The sequence below is a fragment of the Rhamphochromis longiceps genome, linkage group LG16, assembly GCF_057381845.1.
Source record: "Rhamphochromis longiceps isolate RC_006_pf linkage group LG16, R_longiceps_female_GT1.1, whole genome shotgun sequence".
NCBI lineage: Eukaryota > Metazoa > Chordata > Actinopteri > Cichliformes > Cichlidae > Rhamphochromis > Rhamphochromis longiceps.
Window position 1 is genome coordinate 10605602 of NC_140572.1, and position 20780 is coordinate 10626381.

General features: G+C 44.9%; 1 protein-coding gene and 1 long non-coding RNA gene across 2 annotated transcripts; one reads left to right on the forward strand and one right to left on the reverse strand.

Moving 5' to 3' along the window:
* Window positions 1–233: 233 nt before the first annotated feature.
* LOC146650653 (uncharacterized protein F54H12.2-like) lies at window positions 234–1475 on the reverse strand. The gene has a single exon (XM_085384486.1). It carries the CDS (start codon window positions 1473–1475, stop codon window positions 234–236), a length of 1242 nt encoding a protein of 413 aa, XP_085240612.1.
* A 15684-nt stretch (window positions 1476–17159) lies between these two features.
* LOC146650654 (uncharacterized) lies at window positions 17160–19681 on the forward strand. Its single transcript, XR_014907943.1, has 3 exons — window positions 17160–17871; window positions 18195–18290; window positions 18707–19681. It is a non-coding gene; the product is annotated as an uncharacterized LOC146650654 (long non-coding RNA).
* The last annotated feature ends 1099 nt before the right edge of the window (window positions 19682–20780 follow it).

The window sequence follows — 20780 nt, forward strand, 5'->3', positions numbered from 1 at the left end:
AATCCGTAAGAGTCAAAAAAAGTGGAGGAACCGTCCTTTTCCAGAGTCAGAGCCAGCCAGTGTTCTCCCCTCAAGTGCGAGGGGTGAGTGTTTACTATAAAGTAGGCGGGGGGTTTAAAGTCGCGCCTCAAAAAGGCCAGCTGGTCCGAGGCCCAAACCCCGCAGAAAACGTCTCCCAAGGCGCGATGTAGAATGTGCTCCAGCTGAAGGTTATCCATGTGTATATATTTTTTTTAGTAATAATCCACCAGCACCTGTCTTTTAGAGTCAATCTCCAGAATTGAGTCGTAGCAGGCATACACTATGAGAGTTGTGGTCTGAGGCAGAGGAACTCTGAATCTCATCTCCAGCCTCAAATTCCCGTTGGAGACGGGAGACAGGGCGTCAGCATCCTCGCTGGGTTCCAGATTAAAGGCAAAAAGGGCGTACCCTTCGTTAAATTCCCGGCGATCGATGCTCAGAGGTAAATCTTTGAGGTGTCTCCCCGTGGCGGAAAACATGTGATAAAACTCCCTGACCGAATTTCCGCGGTCAAACTGTGGCTGGAAAGCTTTGGCGGGCACCTGCCTGCCGTCCTGACACAACGCCAGATGCTCCACATCGTTGTGTCTAAAGTTGAAAGGTGACAGATCCCTCCTCCCGGTGAAGGCGTCGTGATGAACCATGCCCAGGACCACGTATTTTGGCATGGCTCCCAGAAAGAGATTCTCTTGGTTGCAGATCCTGGAATTTTCAGGGATGGAGTAGGTTTTCACAGAAACGCGCGAAAGAGGATAGAGGGCGTTTCCTTTCATCAGGGCCGCGGCGTGCCCCAGCCTGACGGCCGGCGAGACAGTGACCTTTTTAACAAACAGAGAGGCCGAAGTTATTTTCAGAGCAAACTGCGAATCCCGAGTTCCCATCAGACTGAAGGCATCGCTGTTGCGTATCAATTTAATTCTCAAATCCACAGAGTTCAGCAGGAGCCTCTCGCAGAAGAAAATATCTGCGTGGAGGGGACCCAGCAGGTCCACTTCTCGCGACTCGGCCGTGAAAACGGCTCTCTGTTTTATCCCTCTGTTCGGCCCGTTGCTTATAACTATAGAATCCATGTCTCCGGCAGTGTCTTTGTAAAACAGACCGGCGCTGAATTGACTCTTTAGAGTGTCTTCTGAAAAGTTGAGCAGCGTCTCGATCATGGCCCTGTAAGGATGGGTGGCGCTGGACTGCGAAATCAATCGATCCCCCAGAATAACGTCGCACTGACTGAAAATTGTGTTGAGAGGATAATTGATGAGGGCTACCCCCGCATCGGGTGGGATGTTGCTCCCGTCCCTTTCCGTAATTTTCACTCTCAGATGGAGCATGGTGTCGTTCAGATCGAGATACTTTTCCCCGTCTCCGGGGATGAAAAATTCAATGGGTGAGTTGTCGTTCAAAGCAGAGAGGGGCTGACATTCTTGATATTTTTTATCCTCTATGGATAGCTGGGTCATGGGAGCCGAAAATAGATCCAGTTCGGCAAGGGTGCATTCGGCAGATTTCTTGTGTAAGAGAGACATTTTTTATTTATTTATTTTCTTCTAAAATATGTCCGAGCTCCTCTGGGGCTTCCTTCTCTTCCCACTGCCAGCCTTGACTGATTTACTTTTTACTCCGACGCTTTTATTTTTAATCCGCTCGCCCGGAGGGCGTTTCCTCTTCCTGCGGGAGAGGACCATCATACCCCCCGCCCCCTCCTGGCGAGGCTCTGTCAGCTTACCCATCACTCTTTTCACAGCGTCTGTAGCGATATTGGTTGCGGCCGTTTTCAGGTGAGGTTTAGCTACGGCGAACCCGGATTTGAAGAGAGGAGACACGAAACGAAACAGTCTGGAGAAGATGGATCCTATCCCTCTGCCGTACATCACGGGCGCTCCGTAAAAACCCGGAAGGGAACCTCCCACCTGCCCCTCATAATACCTCACAAAACGGTGGGGGTCCTGCGGGAGACGCGCCGCCATTCTCAAGCCGGTTTAAAGTGCAGCTTGACTATCGTTTTCCCGTAAACAAAATCCACGAATCTGTCGCGATCCGTTTTAATTTCTACGCGTATGGTTTTAATGTATTTTTTAGAAACGCGCAAGTAATGGACCGTATTATGTCTGATGCTGATCACGTCTCCGTAATCGCCTTTCACGTTAAGGACGCTGAGCAACGGTGAGTAACTGTCACCGACCGGCTGGTACTGAACGATGTCGGTGTAGAGAAACAGGTTATATACGCCCGCGTTCATATCGCACGGATACGGAGTAGAGCGCTTCGACAGAGTCCACCACTCGTTCGTTTTCAATCCCAGCATGTAAGCCAGAGGAGGGAAGACCTTTATTTTATGGCTCCCGACTCCTTTGACATCCAGACGTTTGGTGATGTTGTTGAATGAAGCCTCGAAGGACGGGTCGTACTTTTGGATCGCCGGCACCAGGTGATCCAATAGATCTTTAACGCGTCCGTAATGACCTCCCCTGCCGAATTTTAAAATCACCAGGGGCTGATCTTCCTCCGTCGTCCGCATCAGCTCCAAGTAGGAGGCGTCCGGCGGTAGATTGTACCATGTGCGCGGGTAAATGAATTCGCATAAGCCCACGCTCCATTCTCCGGTCAGCTCGAGGGGTTTGGCCAGATCCACCGTGTAGCAGCCGCTGGCGTTATCTTTAAATAAGCCCTTGCTGGCGTTGGAAGGCAGGGTCACGTAAAACCCTTCGGACTGCATGATGAATTTTAAAAAATGAGCCGAATGATGCGAGGGGTCTCTTTTTTTATACGCCTACCACTTCCGAGGCTTTCACCCAGCTGTTGAATTTATCCGGCCAGTTTTTCCACTTGACAAAAACCTGTTTTTCCCCTCTGACTGTGCGCCGCTTTAAAATCTTCTCCACATGAAACGCTTTGTCCTCGGTCAGTTTCACTTTCTGCAGCTCGGGCTCATAAAACGACCCATCGATGGGGTCCCCGTCATAATCTTGTAGTTTATACACCGGTGGCGATCGGTGAAGGACCCTGATCACAGTAAAGATTTCGTCCGTGAAACTCTGTTCGTATTTTTTATCAAATACTCCTCTCAATTTGGATATCCTCACCAGATCCGCCCTCTTAAATTTCAACTTTATTTTAGGACGGGCGGGTGTCTTTCCATACAAGTTGCGAAACACCTGATCCGCGTTCTCGGGGCGCACCTCGGCAGGTGCCATTTTAATGCTGCTGTGATAACTGCGGTTATATCCTTCTAACAGGTCGGGCAACACCTCCAGATAGCGTCTGGTATTGTGCGCGGTGAAATATCTCCACATCCTCGTTTTCAGGGTGCGGTTAAATCTCTCCACCACCGAGGCCTTTAGGTCGCTGGCGGTAGCAAAATGGGAGATGCTGTGATTTTTCATCAGAGCTTGAAAACTCTTGTTGAAAAACTCTTTTCCCGCATCGGTCTGTAAATTTTCCGGTATTTCACTCTCTCTCAACACAGATTCGAAAGCTTCAGTCACTTCAGAACCCGTCTTCTTTTTCAGGGGGCGGGCGTAAGCCTTTTTTGAAAATACGTCTATGACGGTTAATAAATAATTGAATCCGTCGTTGTATTCAGACAGCTGTCTCATGTCGCACAGGTCGGCCTGAAGCTGCTTCAGGGGTTTGGTCACAAACACTCTATTTCTCTTAAATCTTACTCGCGCCGGCTTGTGCAGAGTATAGGCGTCCTGCTCGGATAAAAAATTCTGCACCTTGCGGATATCAACTTTTTTACCAGTTTCATCTTCTAAAGCGCGTCGGAGTCTATTTACTCCTCCGAAACTACCTGGGTGATGCGGGTCATAATACACTTTTTTCATCTCACTTTTCTCGGCCATCTCGTCTTCTGATAAAAAGCTCGTCTGCGTTATAACGTCGCAGGAGTCGGCTTTTATTATTTTATTCAAAAACCAGAGATGAATGTTTTTTATTATTACTTTTTTTTTGAAACCAGAGGGCTTAATGTGCAGAAAACAGGAATACAATATTCAAAAACCAGAGATGAATGCTTTTTAAATATTTTTTATTCAAAACCAGAGGGTTTAACATGCAAAAAAACAGGAATACATTTTTATTCAAAAACCCTGAGATAAAACACACTTATAGAATACAAGTAAGTTACAAAAAAAACAGGAATACACTTTTATTCAAAACCCTGAGATAAAACACAGTTATAGAATACAAAAACTCTTTTTTTTTTTTTTAATTCAAAACCAGAAGGTTTAACATGCGAAAAAAACAGGAATACATTTTTATTCAAAACCCTATAAAACACACTTATAGAATACAAAAAAACTCTCTTTTTTTTAAAAAAACATGAGGTAAACATGTTAAAAGGTTACAAACAGAATACTTTTTTTTAAAGCATACATGATTAAAAAACGAGGTAGTTTTTTGTTTTTTTAAAAAGAAACAGAATACATGATTAAAATAAAGCAGAATTAAAAAACGAGGTAGTTTTTTTTTTGTTTTGTTTTTTAAAAAGAAACAGAATACACTTTTATTCAAAACCCTGAGATAAAACACAGTTATAGAGTCAAACGGTTACAAAAACTCTTTTTTTTTTTTTTTTTTTTTTTAAAAAAACATGAGGTAAACATGTTAAATGGTTACAAACAAACAGGATACTTTTTTTTTTTTTAAAGCATACACGATTAAAAAATGAGGTAGGATTTTAAAAACGAGGTAGTTTTTTTTTTTGTTTTTTTAAAAAGAAACAGAATACATGGTTTAAAAAACAAGGTTAAATATAGGAAGCATGCAGGATAAGAATCAGCAACCTTTGTAAAACTCCGTAACCAAACGGAGTTCCCCGATTTTAACCACATCTTGCCCCACCAAATTGTCATAAGCGTCTGTGATGGCGTCAAAGACTTTCCTCACCGATTTCAGCTCATGAAGCAAGGTCTCCGCAACCATCCCGACTTTAACATCCTCAGTCTTGATGTTGCGAGCAATCAGCAGACGTTGAATGGAAGGGACAAAGCGAGGAGTGAGCAGTTTCTTTCTGATGTTATAATAATTGTCGGAATAAAAATCATCCTCCAGAATTTGCAGGCACTCGTGTTGTCTCTGGCTGGGATGGTCTATCTTACATCCATTACATTCGTCGGTGCGGTGCTTGTTTATCACCAAGTTGACCAGATGATACACGGCTGTTTTCACAGTGTCGATGAATAAAGAAGACGCCCAGCCGTCCATCTCATCGGTATGCTGCTGCTGCCGCTGCCGCCTCTGGCGCTTCAGAGGCCAGTAACCGGGAGTGTCGGGTACCAGCTCGCCCTCGTCAGAAAAACAATCGGTGGAGCCGGTCTCCTCATCGCGAAGCAGGGGTGCAGAGTCCATCTCTCTCTCTGAGCTAAAAAAGGCTTTTTTGATCGGACTTTTAAAACAGAAGGAGGGGGGGGGGGGGGGGGGGGCGTGGTCCGGGAGGGGCGGGGATTTTCAGAAGTTGAGACATTTCCTTACTCCTACGGCATCCCTCCAGCAGCGGCAAGTTTGAAAAAGAATTGTAATATCCTTCCTCACTTGCAGCATTCTTACGACCCACTCTTTGGCTGGTATAACCATCATGCTGCGAAATAATCCGCAGTCGGAGTTGAATTTTTCCAAGACAAAAATGTCAGGGGCATCAGACTCGTCAGTCGAACGCAGACTAGCTCTCATTCTCCATCTCCCCGTGGCTGTGGTTCCTGAAGACCAGACGGTTGACAAGATTGTTTTAGTCTTGATCAGTTGCTCATCATTGAAGCGTATGCCTCCGTTCCGCGGCGGGGGAGGGGGAATAGCTTCTATTTCTTCTTCCGTAGCTTTTTCTGGAGCCGGGGGAATGTTTTCTTTATTCTCAGCGGCTGCTTTCTCCTCTTTTATTTCTGGAGCCGGGGGAATGTTTTCTTTATTCTCAGGAGCTGCTTTCTCCTCTTTTGTTTCTGGAGCGGGGGGCTCATCATCTTCTTCTAGAAGTTTTTCAGCCAGGGGCTCATCATCTTCTTCTTCTTCTTCTTCTTCTGTGTCGAGAGGATGATCATCATCATCATCATCAGCTGATTCATCAGGGGAGGAAACATCCTCTACAGAGGGGGTCTTTTCTTTATCCTCATCATTCTCAACAGCAGTATCCGCTTTTTCATCAGAGGAGACAGAAGGAGGGGAAGGAGGATCTTTTTCATCAACAGCAGCATCATGCTCTTCTTCATCATTGGAGCCGGAAGGAGAAGGAGGAGGAGGGGGAGGAGAATCTACCTCTCTCCGGGGTCTTTTAGCGGCAACATCTTCCTCTTCAGGAATGGGAAAATCCTCATTTGCCTCTCCGATAGCCATCGCAACCAGCAGCTTCAGCACGGCCCAGTCACTGGGAGTCAGCTTCACAATGCTGCTCGATTCCGTCAAGCTTTCTCCTTCGTTCAACTGATAAAACCAGACCTCCCCCGACTCATATTTGAATATGTAGCCCCACTTTCCACAACCCTCAGCAGGCAGAGTCCATTCTCCTCGCAAGTTTCTCGGTGCTGGAATTTGGCTGCGGAACATGAAGACGTTCTTACTTCTTCCTTCTTTCCGCGGAGTGTCGGTTGCTTCGGGTCTGGTACTGTAGACAGAGACCGGCGTATCGCTGATAATCGACGAGGCCCACTCACTGCTGCTGCCGCCCATGCTCGAGGAGGGTTCTGCGGGAGAGCAGATTTCTTCACCGTCCAAGTAAACAGGACCGCTGGAGGGCTGCAGAAGGAAAGAATCCATCTTGTGTGTGAGACTTAGAAATTGTGACGGGGCTCCACCTCTCTGGTTTTTATTCTCCTCCCTCGCTGCAGTCCCTCCCACTAAAAACTTTTTTTCCCAACAACAGATGGCGCTCTTCCGGGGGTTCACCCCTCCTTTTTCAGGATGCGATTCGACACGGTTAGCAACAGATGGCGCGCTTCCGGGGTTCGCCCCCCCTTTCTCAGGATATAATTCGTCACGCGGGGGGTTTCCCACCCCCCTTCTCCGGATACGATTCGTCACGCTCATTACACGCTTCCGGGGGGGAGGGGCGGGAGGTCAAAAGGTCGTGATTAGGGCCATCAATCACTTCGGATCAAATTTTGTCATAAGCTGTATGGGAATAACTCTCTCTCATCACTTTAAAATTCTTTAAGCGCTGGTTTCACGTCCGGTTGCTCGCTCTATTTTCCCTTATCTGATCATCAACATCCTGTGCACAAACTGTCCACCTTTTTAACAAAAAATCATTAGAACCAGCCTATTCTACTAAAAGCTCCAAAAGAAAACAACCACTTTAATCAATTAAGTTTAAGCATATAAGCAACTACTCCTGTATACATTTCATCATAGCTAAATGCTGCCTAAAACAACTCCTATGTGTTAACACTAACTTCATTTTAACCTCACATTTCCTATGTTATAACCCGTTTTTGGTATAGCCTTTTTATTTCATTTTCTCCTTTTAATTTAACAATACCTTCTAATTCTAATTTATCAGACTTAACCAAAATATATGCTTTCCTTCCTCTTTGGTCCTTCTTTAAGTTCAGTCAAAAAGCTAAATGAATTTGAGGCCTTTTGCCTGGAATCAATACTGTCATGTGTGTTTCTGTGTAATATCTGTCTGTGTAAGCCTACATTATAACCACTACTTCTAGAAATCAAAAAAGAAATCAAACCTGTTCTCCTCCTTCAACCCTCACTAATTTTCCCTCTAAGATTTATTCACAGCTTTGAAAAACCGGCATTGTATCTTCTAAACAGGATTCAGTTCTTTAATCCTTTAACCTTAACATAAAAATAACAGTTTCAGTTTTACCATATCCAAATGATCAAAAACCCCAAAAGTCCTAAAATGATCCTAAATTATTAAACAATTAAATTAATACACCCTAAACCCCCCTTTATTTTGATACATGAAATGTGTCAAAATACTATACAAAACTAAAAATGCTCAGTTTTCCCCACTCATGTTCCAATCTGTGTCTTACAAATAAACTTAAAACAGAACAATTATCAGTCATGTGTTTCTACAATTAATGGTAACTGAGTTATATCAAAAAATATTTCCCCTTTAGCATTTGGCATTCTCCCAACAATATACTATAATCCCATAATCTAACCCCAGTCAACAAAACAGAAATTTTCTCTGGTAAAAGCAAATTGTTTGTCCACATGTATTCATCCACACCTTCATCCAGTCACACATTCACATGCAGTCACACCATATATTGCTAATAATGGAGCAAGTGAAGGAATTAGAGTCATTTTTATCCATAGTCCCTGATCTTTAGAGGCTCAAAGTTATTTGAGTTTTTTCACTGTTATTTTAAATATGTGTCCTAAAGAGATGCTTGTGAAAGGGAGGGAGACGGCATTAGGCTGGAAACCCCCCCCCCCCAACACCACACATGAGGGAGAGAGAGTAAAAATTCCAGGAGTGGCCAAATAAACAAACTAGTGCATTTAGAAACAGAGTGAAAGCATAGCCCAGCTTAGCAACACCGAAACACCCGTCGCGCCGTCGCGCCAGTACTGCTGAGCGGGCTGCACCTGTGGGAGAGAGTGACTGTGCGTCACACTCGCAGCCCAAGTTTTCTGATCCCGGACTTCATGACCTATGCACTACTGTGAGTAACTCTGTTTTGCCCGCCATTGTGTTACCTGACTCGGATAATTCCGTCACCTTATGTTTGGACTCCAGAGACACTGTACAGCGAGGCACCTCAGTGTCAGATCATTCACCGGTTGCTCTCGCTAGTAGCCTTTGTGTTTTTGAGCCCTCTGATTCTGGTAATGCTCACAGTATTTTCTTTGATTTAGCTGATATGAATGTGTCACCTGCAGATAGGGTTGCCAACTCCCTGAAAAATAAATAAGGGACACCTCGTGGCCAGGGCCGGGCGACCCAGTTGTCTTCACCCTTCCCAGTGTGGTGAATTTTCTAGCTCTTTTTTTGTGTGTGAAATTATTTTTTTTAACCATTTGACTTGAAGTTGATTTAAGTAGATGCATATTCTATTCTTTGTGATATGAACACATGTGAAACAAATGATAATTTAGCCATTTATTTTTAGCTCAAAATTACAACATTAACACAATAAAACAGGTCTCTTTCTTAAACAGAAGCCTGTCATGCTTAACTTTTGAGAATATAAGTAAATCTTTCTTTAAAAGAACTCTGTCCTGCTTAACTTAAAATAATAGAAAACAATAGAAAGAAAAATATTCTTGTAACAGTGCACATTTAGTGCATTTAGTACAATTGGCTTCAGTTGAGGTATTATTTCAGCTTTTCTAATGCTAATCAGCTGCTCCTGTTTGAAAACCCGCTTGTTCCCATGATTACGCATCTTAACTCATCATCATTATTCATCTATGTATTACTTTTATGTATTAGTCATCAATTTGTTGTAATCATCTATCCTTGCAGTTGTTTATTACACAAAATAAGTTATATTATCTTCTGGCCACATAGCGCTGATATTCACTGCACATGCCCATATTAACTTTTTCCAGCCAGGTGTTTTCCTTTTCCCATTCTTCCCTTTCTCTGAGGGGAACAAACATTGCTGCTCTAATGCTGGGCTCACACTGTGCGATTTTAGGCCCATTTTGAGCCGATTTTTGAGTGATCGGACCGATTTTGGCCTTCATCGTGCGTCGTGTAGTATACGTGGGGTAACGAGAAGTGATTAACACCTCACAACCAGCTCCCGATCATCAATCGCTCGTGAGGGTGTCACCACAGGCGCTCACACTGCTCACGCGCAAACACGTAAACGTCCGTGAAAAAGACGTTGCAGCACGGCTGTGGAGCGTGTGATCTGGACACAAGCGATGGAGGCACAACTTGGAAAACTTTGGAAAGCTCATCCGAGCCTTTTCGATGTGGCATCACAAAATTATCACGACCACAACAACCGTGAAAATAGTTGGATTTACATTGCTGCTCAATCACAGCTGCCTGAACAATGTTTTTCATTAGCAATTTAGCAAAGTTGATGGTGGTGGTGTGTCTGTATGAGTGAAAGACAGAGAGAGAGAGAGCGACAGAATTTCTGTTATAACCTTCATGTTATGGAGGCACAGTGTGAGCACTCAGGTCGCATCAGAGCATCGGGCGGTATAGTGTGAGACCCTGCATCGTGACCTACCAACTTCTAACCCCTGCGAGTCAATCGTGCAGTTTGAGCAGGAGCTGAATAACGTGACTGAAAAAAAATCGCACAGTGTCTGCCCAGCATTAAGTGTACTGACATCCGAGACTTGCACCGCAGTGTCGGCGTTTATTTCCCTGTTGGCCATGCTTCTTGTTGTGGTCATCTGTTGTCTTCCGGTATTTTCTCCGCAAGCGACCTTTCCTCGACCAATGAGATGAGCGGTAATCTGAATTGTCATACTCGAATTGTCATAAGTGTGCTGTCAGCTCATTGGTCACAAAGCAGGAGAGGGGCTGGGAATTTATAGACTACTTTTGATTCTCACTGTATTACGGGACAAAGTGCGTCCCTTATTAGCTCAATACGGGACGTGTGCTTTTGTTTCTAAATACGGGACGATTCCGTATTTTAAGGGACGGTTGGCAACCCTACCTGCAGAGATAGCTGAACCTAGGACTGTTGCTTCACACCAGACTCATCTACAGTGGGGCAAAATAGTATTTAGACAGCCACCGATTGTGCAAGTTCCCCCACCTAAAATGATGACAGAGGTCAGTAATTTGCACCAGAGGTACACTTCAACTGTGAGAGACAGAATGTGAAAAAATAAAAAACCATGAATCCACATGGTAGGATTTGTAAAGAATTTATTCGTAAATCAGGGTGGAAAATAAGTATTTGGTCAATAACAAAAATACAACTCAATACTGTGTAACATAACCTTTGTTGGCAATAACAGAGGTCAAACGTTTACTATAGGTCTTTACCAGGTTTGCACACACAGTAGCTGGTATTTTGGCCCATTCCTCCATGCAGATCTTCTCGAGAGCAGTGATGTTTTGGGGCTGTCGCCGAGCAACACGGACTTTCAACTCCCGCCACAGATTTTCTATGGGGTTGAGGTCTGGAGACTGGCTAGGCCACTCCAGGACTTTCAAATGCTTCTTACGGAGCCACTCCTTTGTTGCCCGGGCGGTGTGTTTTGGATCATTGTCATGTTGGAAGACCCAGCCTCGTTTCATCTTCAAAGTTCTCACTGATGGAAGGAGGTTTTGGCTCAAAATCTCACGATACATGGCCCCATTCATTCTGTCCTTAACACGGATCAGTCGTCCTGTCCCCTTGGCAGAAAAACAGCCCCATAGCATGATGTTTCCACCCCCATGCTTCACAGTAGGTATGGTGTTCTTGGGATGCAACTCAGTATTCTTCTTCCTCCAAACACGACGAGTTGAGTTTATACCAAAAAGTTCTACTTTGGTTTCATCTGACCACATGACATTCTCCCAATCCTCTGCTGTATCATCCATGTGCTCTCTGGCAAACTTCAGACGGGCCTGGACATGCACTGGCTTCAGCAGCGGAACACGTCTGGCACTGCGGGATTTGATTCCCTGCCGTTGTAGTGTGTTACTGATGGTGACCTTTGTTACTTTGGTCCCAGCTCTCTGCAGGTCATTCACCAGGTCCCCCCGTGTGGTTCTGGGATCTTTGCTCACCGTTCTCATGATCATTTTGACCCCACGGGATGAGATCTTGCGTGGAGCCCCAGATCGAGGGAGATTATCAGTGGTCTTGTATGTCTTCCATTTTCTGATGATTGCTCCCACAGTTGATTTTTTTCACACCAAGCTGCTTGCCTATTGTAGATTCACTCTTCCCAGTCTGGTGCAGGTCTACAATACTTTTCCTGGTGTCCTTTGAAAGCTCTGTGGTCTTGGCCATGGTGGAGTTTGGAGTCTGACTGTTTGAGGCTGTGGACAGGTGTCTTTTATACAGATGATGAGTTCAAACATGTGCCATTCATACAGGTAACGAGTGGGGGACAGAAAAGCTTCTTACAGAAGACGTTACAGGTCTGTGAGAGCCAGAGATTTTCCTTGTTTGAGGTGACCAAATACTTATTTTCCACCCTGATTTACGAATAAATTCTTTACAAATCCTACCATGTGGATTCATGGATTTTTTTTTCACATTCTGTCTCTCACAGTTGAAGTGTACCTCTGGTGCAAATTACTGTCCTCTGTCATCATTTTAAGTGGGGGAACTTGCACAATCGGTGGCTGACTAAATACTTTTTTGCCCCACTGTACATACTGCTACTAGCACTGTAGCCCCGCAGAACTGTTTTACTCAGCCTTTGGATTCTGAGGTTTCCCAGTCTGAGCTCAGCCACACACCACCAGTATCATCAGCTCTAGATGTAACAGTGCATGCTGAGAAACACATACCCCCTGAAACCGTGTGTTCTATAGCTAATGCTCCTCCTAGTGACTGTTTCATGTTCCAGCCTATTTTGTCTTTAGACATTCCTGGTATTTCTCAGCCATCTCCTCAACCAGCCATTGCTTTCGCAGCTCCTCAAAGAGTTACTGAGAATGAGACCTGTGTTGCTGAGCCAGCCAACTTAAAGTCTACGCCTAGCGTTCTGCCTGAGCCAGGTGACACAGAGACTATTAGCCATTCCTCTGCTATGAACAGTTTACTCTTTAAACCAGCTCTTGTATCTGTGACTCCCAGTGTTGTTCCTTCAGTTTCTCAGGCTGTGGTTTTTTCTGTGCCACAACTTGAAAGTGCTAACTCGGACGCTACCTGTGTAACCTCACCTTCTCTCGTGCCTGCTAAGCAGGAGACTGCTTCTGTTTTTCCTCGTGGACTCCTTGAAACTGTGTATTCAATGCCTGCTAAGGTTAAGAGCCGCAAGGTTTCATCTGCTATACATAGACTGGCAAAGGATTTTAGTTTGAGCACTGCAGAGCTGGTTGCACAGGTTAACTTTTCTGTTCCCTGGTCATGTCAGTTTGACTCTGTGCGCCAAGTTCCATGGACTCTGTGTGTGCTACGTCTCGGACTACATTCTGTACAACTGTGTGTAGTGTTGTTTCACATCCAGGTTATCCAGATGCTGCTTGTGTGAGTTCTCCAGTACCTGTGACTGCTCCTAAACTCACTCTTTCTAAGGCTGCTAATCATGACATGGACAACTTAAGTACAGCAGAGTTGCTAGAACCAGCCCACCATAAGTCTCTGTTTGCTAAAACTGTGTTTGGCTCCACTAACTTGATTTTCCCAGTGTCTGTTACTGCTCCCGAACTCCGCTCTCCGCCTCCAGTTCCTGTAACCAGGGCAGCGCGGGCCTGGCTTTCCCTTGCTCCCGTATCAGTTCCTCGGGTGAGGGTGGCTGAGGTCCCGCTGGTCCCTGCTTCTGTCCCTAGCCTGGCAGAGGCGCCGTTCATCCCGGCACCCGTACCTGCCCCTCGGGTGGGGTTGATGGACGCCCAGCCTATGCCTGCGCCAGTTCCGGTTCCCTGGGCGAGGTCCACTGTGACCCTGCCGACTCCTGCACCCGTCTCAGTCCCTCGGGTGGGAGCAGCAGAGGTCCAGCTAGCTCCTGCACCTACACCGGCCCCCAGGGTAAAGGCAGCCAGAGCCCATCTCGTCCCTGCACCGTATCTGTTTCTCGGGTGGGGATGACTGGTGTTCGGCCAGGCCCAGCACCCGTTCCTGTTCCTCGGAGGAGAGCAGCCAAGAGTCAGTCACCTGTTCAGTCACCGGTTCAACTACCTGCTGTCCCACCATCACTACAACCACAACTACAACTTGCACTTCAATCGATAGCACAGTCATCAGCTCAGTTCATTGCTCAGCAACCCATTCAGACACTGCCCACCTCAGCTGGAAGCTTTGGTGAGCTTTCTCCGCCAGCTGGGGACTGCGTGGTGCTGACACACTTTGGACAGACTGTTTGCCCTGCACAGCCCCAGCCGTTGCATCCTAAGCCGACTGCGTGCCCTGTGCCGCCACAGTTAGCGTCCACTGAGCCAGAGGTCCCCGCACCTGCTGGTTCTGCATCCGTTTCCGCTGGGGGTTCAGGAGAAGCTCTCCAGCCTTTCCTCGTCTCCGCTGGTGGCTCTGGTCAGCCCGGCCAGCACCTCCTCGTCTCCGCTGGAGGGTCCGAGGGGCCCGTTCAGCCTCCTGTCTCCGCTGGAAGGTCCGAGGGGCCCGTTCAGCCTCCTGTCTCCGCTGGGGGGTCCGAGGGGCCCGTTCAGCCTCCTGTCTCCGCTGGGGGGTCCGAGGGGCCCGTTCAGCCCCACGCCACGTCGGCTGGAGGGCCCGAGGAGCCCGTCCAGCTGCCACCTGCGGCCGCCTTGCCGTCGCCTGGTCCAGCCTCTGCAGCTCCGCCTGGTCCGGCCGCCGCCGGGTCTTCGTCTTCGCCTGGTCCGGCCCCGTCTTCGCCTGGTCCGGCCCCGTCTTCGCCTGGTCCAGCTTCATCAGAGTTTGCATCCTCGCCTGGTCCGGCCTCCGCCTCAGCTTCGCCTGGTCCAGCTCCAGCATCTGCTTCAGCCTCGTCTTCGCCTGGTCCAGCTCCAGCATCTGCTTCCGCTTCGCCTGGTCCGGTCCCCGCTTCGCCTGGTCCGGCCCCCGCTTCGCCTGGTCCGGCCCCCGCTTCGCCTGTGGCTGCCACGCCACCGCCTGGTCCCGCCTCGTCTGGTCCGTCTGGTCCTGCCTCGTCTGGTCCTGCCTCGACTGGTCCTGTGCCCACCGGGCCTCGGCCAGTACGCCTGACACTGGAGAGCCGCCGCTGCCTTCCGCGCGGCCGGCCCCCTGAACTGCTCCGTCGTCTCCTTCGCCGCCGCCGCCGCTGTCTTCCACGCCCCCTGAACTGCTCCGTCGTCTCCTTCGCCGCCGCTGTCTTCCACGCGGCCGGCCTCCGGACCCGCTCTACAGCCGCCGCAGTCTTCCCCGCGGCCGGCCTCCGGACCTGCTCTGCTGCCACTGCCACTTTACACGTGGCCGGCCCCCGGAACAGCCGAACTGAACTGTTGCGCTGTCACCTCCCGGGTTGACCTTCTGACCTCTTTGGACATTTGCTTCCCTGTTTTGCCCTGTTTTGTGTATTTGTGGACTCAGTTTTGTTCTCGTGCTCCTTGTCTTTTGTTTGGTTTCGTTCCCTCCATCCTGGTCCCCCGCCTCCCGCCCTGGGTGGGTTGTTCCTCTTTTTTCTTGTCTTTCGGTTCTCGGGTTTGGGCTGTCGGGGGCCAGCCCTTGAGGGGGGGGGGGGGGTGATGTCATGGTCCTGGGCCATGTTGGCCCAGTATTCTTAGTTCTCATGTATTTTTGTATTTTGTTCCTTATTTAGGCCATGTTTCCTGAGTTGCCCTGGTGTGTTGTTCCCCAAGTGTTTTCCCTTCATGACTCTTACCCCCTGTGTGCCCCTCTGCACTGTAAAAACGATAACTAGCAATTGTTGATTTCACTAAAGTTTTTAAATTAAACTGACTTAGAAATAAAACTTTCCATTTACAACCTAAAAAAGCTTGTCTACCCAACAAATTTCTTTCATTGTTGTCCTAACTAAGATTTTCTAGACAGCATAACAAAGATTATCAACTTTTGAGCAGAGTTTCTGAGTCAAGTTGGGAACCAGTGGGAAACCCCGTAGATGACTGGCACATGTGGTCTGAACAAGTTTGAACTAAACCAAACGAACTTTCAACTGAGCCTGAGCAGACCTGAGCTGTGTGATAGTGGTTTACCATGTGTTCTAGACTAAAAACCTCCTAAGAAAATTTGAACCATCGTGGCTAGATTTGGATGTAAATTGCAATTTTTCGACCATTGAGGATTTTCACTTCTGCAGTTGGAGTGTATAATTCTTTTGGACAGGTGCTGGAGCTCCGACCATTTACCCTAGCAGGTAAGCTAACTACATGTGTTATTAAGATTTTCTACAAGCTCCTAGGCTGCATCCTCCTGAGGACCCGGGAGGATGGAACTAGTAAAACACTGAAAAAGGCCAACAATAGCATTTTTAAGTTATCTAAGTGACTTAATTGATTTCCCCCCGGCTAGCTATCGAGCTGGTGGGTAACAGACGTCTCCGAAAACGTCGGAGCGCTTTTGCAAGCATATGTTGTCTTAATAAACTGAACAGATATTAGCAATTTACACAGCTACATTAACGCCTGAAAATATCTTAAAAGTTTATTTTGTGACCCAGAAAGAGTAATATTAAAACTAATTCCACAGGTAGAATTTGCACATGCGCAATAAGGATCGGGGAGTCCGATCCGTACTTTTTTTTTCTCGTTTTTTTTCTACATTATATTGAAATGTTTCAATATTGCAAACATTTTAAGTGATGCTTATTGTAAGGAGGACGTATTTCTCGGACACATTTAGAGGAGTCCACTATGAATTTGGGCAGCCTTCGTGGCGCCGCTGTGTCGTAATCGGGCTACAAGCAGCCTCTGAAGGTTTTAGCTCAGAGTAGTGGCCCAGCGCAAAAAGTAATGTTTAATGTTAAACACTCTGATATTTAGACAGACATCACTAAATGACGGTATCTCACACTGGCTTTTTACAGCACTTCTGCCATGGTAAAACTTATTAGCTTATTACCCGTTTTGTAACCAGTTTCAATGTTATCTTTGCATGAAAACGTTATGTTAACCTTGACAACAAACTGGGCCAAGCACGCGTTGTCATGGAGACGCGTTCATGGGTCGGTGTAGGATATGTGCGCCAATTATATGACAGTGATATAAGTAACTTGCATATTGTCTAATATTGTTTTTTCACTTTTTCAATAGCACTGTTACTTTAAAGTAATGTTTAAAGCTGACTTGACAGTTTGTCAGCTGGTGTAAGATTGCCTAATGTACTGTAAGTTAATTGTCACACGCAAATTAAAGTTGTACTTCATGCTCTATATTATAAGATTGCTACATTTTCAGAGCTTTTTACATAATGGGGAAGGAGACAATATTTAAGGAATGATTGTGTGTTGTTGATGTATATTGTGTTACAGATAGTATTATTTTTTCTAGAGTTATTGCATTTTTTTAACATAGTAACAAAACAAATGTTTGAATTCAAGCTTGCATTTATGTTACATGTCATGTATGTTATCAATCATATACTTGATATAGTAGACAAGTGGTTATATGTAAGTTAATATGATTCCTTACATATTTTTTTCATGATGTCTCTGGTTTTGGCTTGTTGATGTATTCAGCTCCTGCATCTATGGATTCCTTCTGTGTGTTAGATATGGATGTTTTATCCCATTGCAAAAGTGCTTTTGGCAAAATTGACTATGTCTCTTGTGTTTCAGGGGTGGGTTTCATGCAATGCCGATTTTGCAAATTCACAAGCTCCAATCAAGAGACTCTTTTGAAACATTTCCGCCTTCATCACGGACAAGGTGCACATTGGCCATGCATTCACACAGACTGTGTATGTGTATTTAAAACACCTGGAGCATTACGATCACACCTCTCAAGGTCACACTCAATAGTAAAAATCCACAAAAATTCCACATTTCAGTGTGAACATAATATGTATTTGCATATTGATACTGTTTTTTGTGGAGGGTGTTTCTATTCCTGTGCAAAATGTGTATTCATGAGAGATTTTTGAAGTAGATTTTGCGGTTGATAACACAGTCAGGCATACAACATGGTGCAGACTGTACAAGGCAGCTACCCAGAAATTTTCTGTGCTGAATAAATGGCAATATTTTGGTTATTGTCTTGTTTAGATATCTGAAGAATTTCATCGGATCACAAGCAAAGACCTCCTGGGGACGTTCAATGCATCCCTCGACAAATTTGTGCCTGGCCTGCTGAAACTATACCGGTCTAAGAAGGGAGCTCTTGGTGAGGACATGGAAGACATCTTGGATAAACTTGATGAACAGGTAAGTGCTCCTTTACCTGACATTTTTAGAAGAGAGTATACCTTGGTCATAACAGAAAAAAATGTTGGCTTCAGCCAAAACACATCAATGGAAATGAATGTCATCAGTCATTACTTTGTTTTTATTTGGCGGTATTTTATTTAATTTGTAAAAAGAAAGTAAAATCGTTAAAATGGTGTTTTGTTTTTTTAAGTTTTACATGTTGCTGGGCCTGATCTGTATTTTATTTTCATTACTATAAGAGTTCTGATTTTGCATTGTGTGTAGGTACACCATGTTACTATACTAATTTAAATGCTTGTTTTCCACTGAATACTCTTTAGATATCTGACATTGTGTCCCACCGAAAGACAGCAGCACTGAGAGGCCTGCCCATTTTCCTCGGAGAGGATGCAACACAGGTTTTCCTGAAGTGCTTAGTAAGTACAAAAAAGTAATGCAAGCAAAACTAATTGCTATGAGATGTTTTTAAAAGATGATTTAATCCAAAATGGAAATGTCCACTTCCTCAGTGCAGTCCAGATAATTTTATGGTGAGGATTGCAGTTGTCATAACTCTCGCTGCTTTTTTTTCTGCTGAGGAGCACCTGGGCATTTTTAGTGGGAGTTCAACAGCAGAAAATATTTTTGTACAAAACTCATCACAAGCACAAGGTTGGTTGGTGAAAGATATTGTGCCGTTAATTAAAGGAAAATAAGCTTTTTCTTTTTAAAACCTCCATGAGTCAAATGAGCATCATGGTATAGAGGTTAAAGTTAAGATCTTTAGAAATGTACTTTGTCTTTAATTTTTCTTAGCTTTCAATAATTCATATTTTACTTTTCTTCTCTTCAGGACACTGACATTTTGGAACCAGTGTTGAACGGTGCATCAGTTGCCATCCTGACCATCCTGCAAGATGATGATGCCAATACTTCTGTTTGAGAACAGGCTGTTGTGTTGGAAGGGGACATCGTGCTACATAACATTCCAGACCTCTCTACTGCCTTGGCATACCTCTTTGGCCTTCTGTATGCCCTCAACATTGATTATCCAAAGCAGATGAGTTTACCTTTGAAGCAATTCAGGGCATCTTTTTTGAACTCGGTGGCTCTCGATGCTCACAGCGCATAAGGTCTCTAAAAACAAAGCTTTTGCTGTGTCTGTTAATGGGGAAGCCAGACATGAGTTTAACTTGTTCTTAAACATGTTCAAGTGCATTGTAGAGTCATGTAAAAAAAAAAACAAAAAAAAAAAACAGTAGTTCAACCCCTTTCCCTCTATATAATCGTTCACCTGTTACAAAGAGTTGCATATTTAGTGTTTGAACTGTTAAAATTAATTAGGAATAAGTGAAGGAAAGAGGGAGGAAAGGAAGAAGGGAGAAAAGAAGGAACAGTCAAAACAGAATGGTTCATTTTGACCTGGTCGGTCAATATGAAGGTGAAGTGAATAAGTGATTATTTGAAATGTAAATATTAGTCAGATGAATCTGTATTATTGAGAATCTATGGTGAAATTTTGTCTTGTAGGATTTTAAAAGATTTGTTATAGTGTTTTTCACTCCACCTGAAGCATGGAACTGGTATTTTACCTGATAGTTCGCTGTTCATTGATGGTAACATTTCTAATGACTTTTGACTTCTGTAGTTCATCATCGTAAGCTCATGTAAAATGTCAATGTCTGGGTACATAGGCAATTGTTTGTTGCACTACCCTATTTAGTGTGCAATAGTTAAGTTAAGCTTTTACAGGACAGTCAGGGTGTGAACGTGAATGACTAAGCTGCTGGACACTTTTCTTTTTTTCTGGACTCTGGAATTTTAATGTCTCTGCTGGGGTGCTCAAAGCACCCTAAAGAAACTGGCAACACGTTTTTTTCTGTTTGTTTGCTTTTTTACAGAAATTCACCCCACTGCCCATGACCTTCTGAAATATACTGAAAGCACTGTTGAAAAAAATAAATACGTTTTTACATAACATTCAGTTGTGCTTTGTTTTATTCTATATCTGTTTGAGTGTTTTTTCAAGTACGATAACAGCATACATTTTTCTTTATTAATATTGGTAAATTTTCAACTCACTGGAGTAAGAATTGTATGATTATTCAACAAGAATATCTGTGTTTTGTGAATTTAGGAATACATGGCCTTGGAGGGAATAATTGTATGTTAATTCAACAGGAATATCTTTGTTTGGTGAAGGCAGAAATACATGGCATTAGAACCAGAATTTCTTTGTTAGACTTACAGGATTATCCTAATTAGGTGAACAAGTAGATCCAAGTTGGCAGAACATGAAAATATTAGTTAAGTCAACTACAGTTGGCAGAAGTTGAGAAAACTCAAAAATCTCTTGCATCATGTTGCCTTGAAATTTAAAGTTTTCTCAACTTTTTCTTTTTTACAGTGTGGGTATTCATGAGCCCTCGTCTCTCTTTGTGTTTATTCTATGTTTTTCCCCAGCCCGTTATGTCTGTGTTCTCCCTGCGCTCTCTCTCCTCCTGTCTGAACCTCTGTACTTCCTGTTTTACTTCGCCCGTCTCCCGTCAGTGTTGTGTTCACTCCTGCCATGTCTCGTTATGATTATCAGTGTCACCTGTGTTCCCCATGTGCTCCTACTTCCCTCGTTAACCCTCTGTGTATTTATGTCTGCGTCTCCCTCAGTTCTGGGTCGCGTTCTCCCTCATGTTATGTGTGATTCCCCTGTGTTCCTTGGTGAGCTTTATGTTAGTTTTTCCCAGTTTAGTTTTGTATTTCCGGTCATCTTTTGTCAGCAATAAAGCTGCTTTTTGAGTTCATCCCCTGAGTCTGTGAGTTTTGCGATTGGGTCCTCATCCTGCCTGCCACACAGCAATCCATGACAGACCACACAAAACAACAAAGTGTATGATTACATTATTTCCATGGTTGTGAGAAAAACTTGTAAT

Coding starts and splice junctions, on each gene's coding strand:
- LOC146650653 (XM_085384486.1), bottom strand. CDS start 1,475: ATGACCCAGCTATCCATAGAGGATAAAAAATATCAAGAATGTCAGCCC.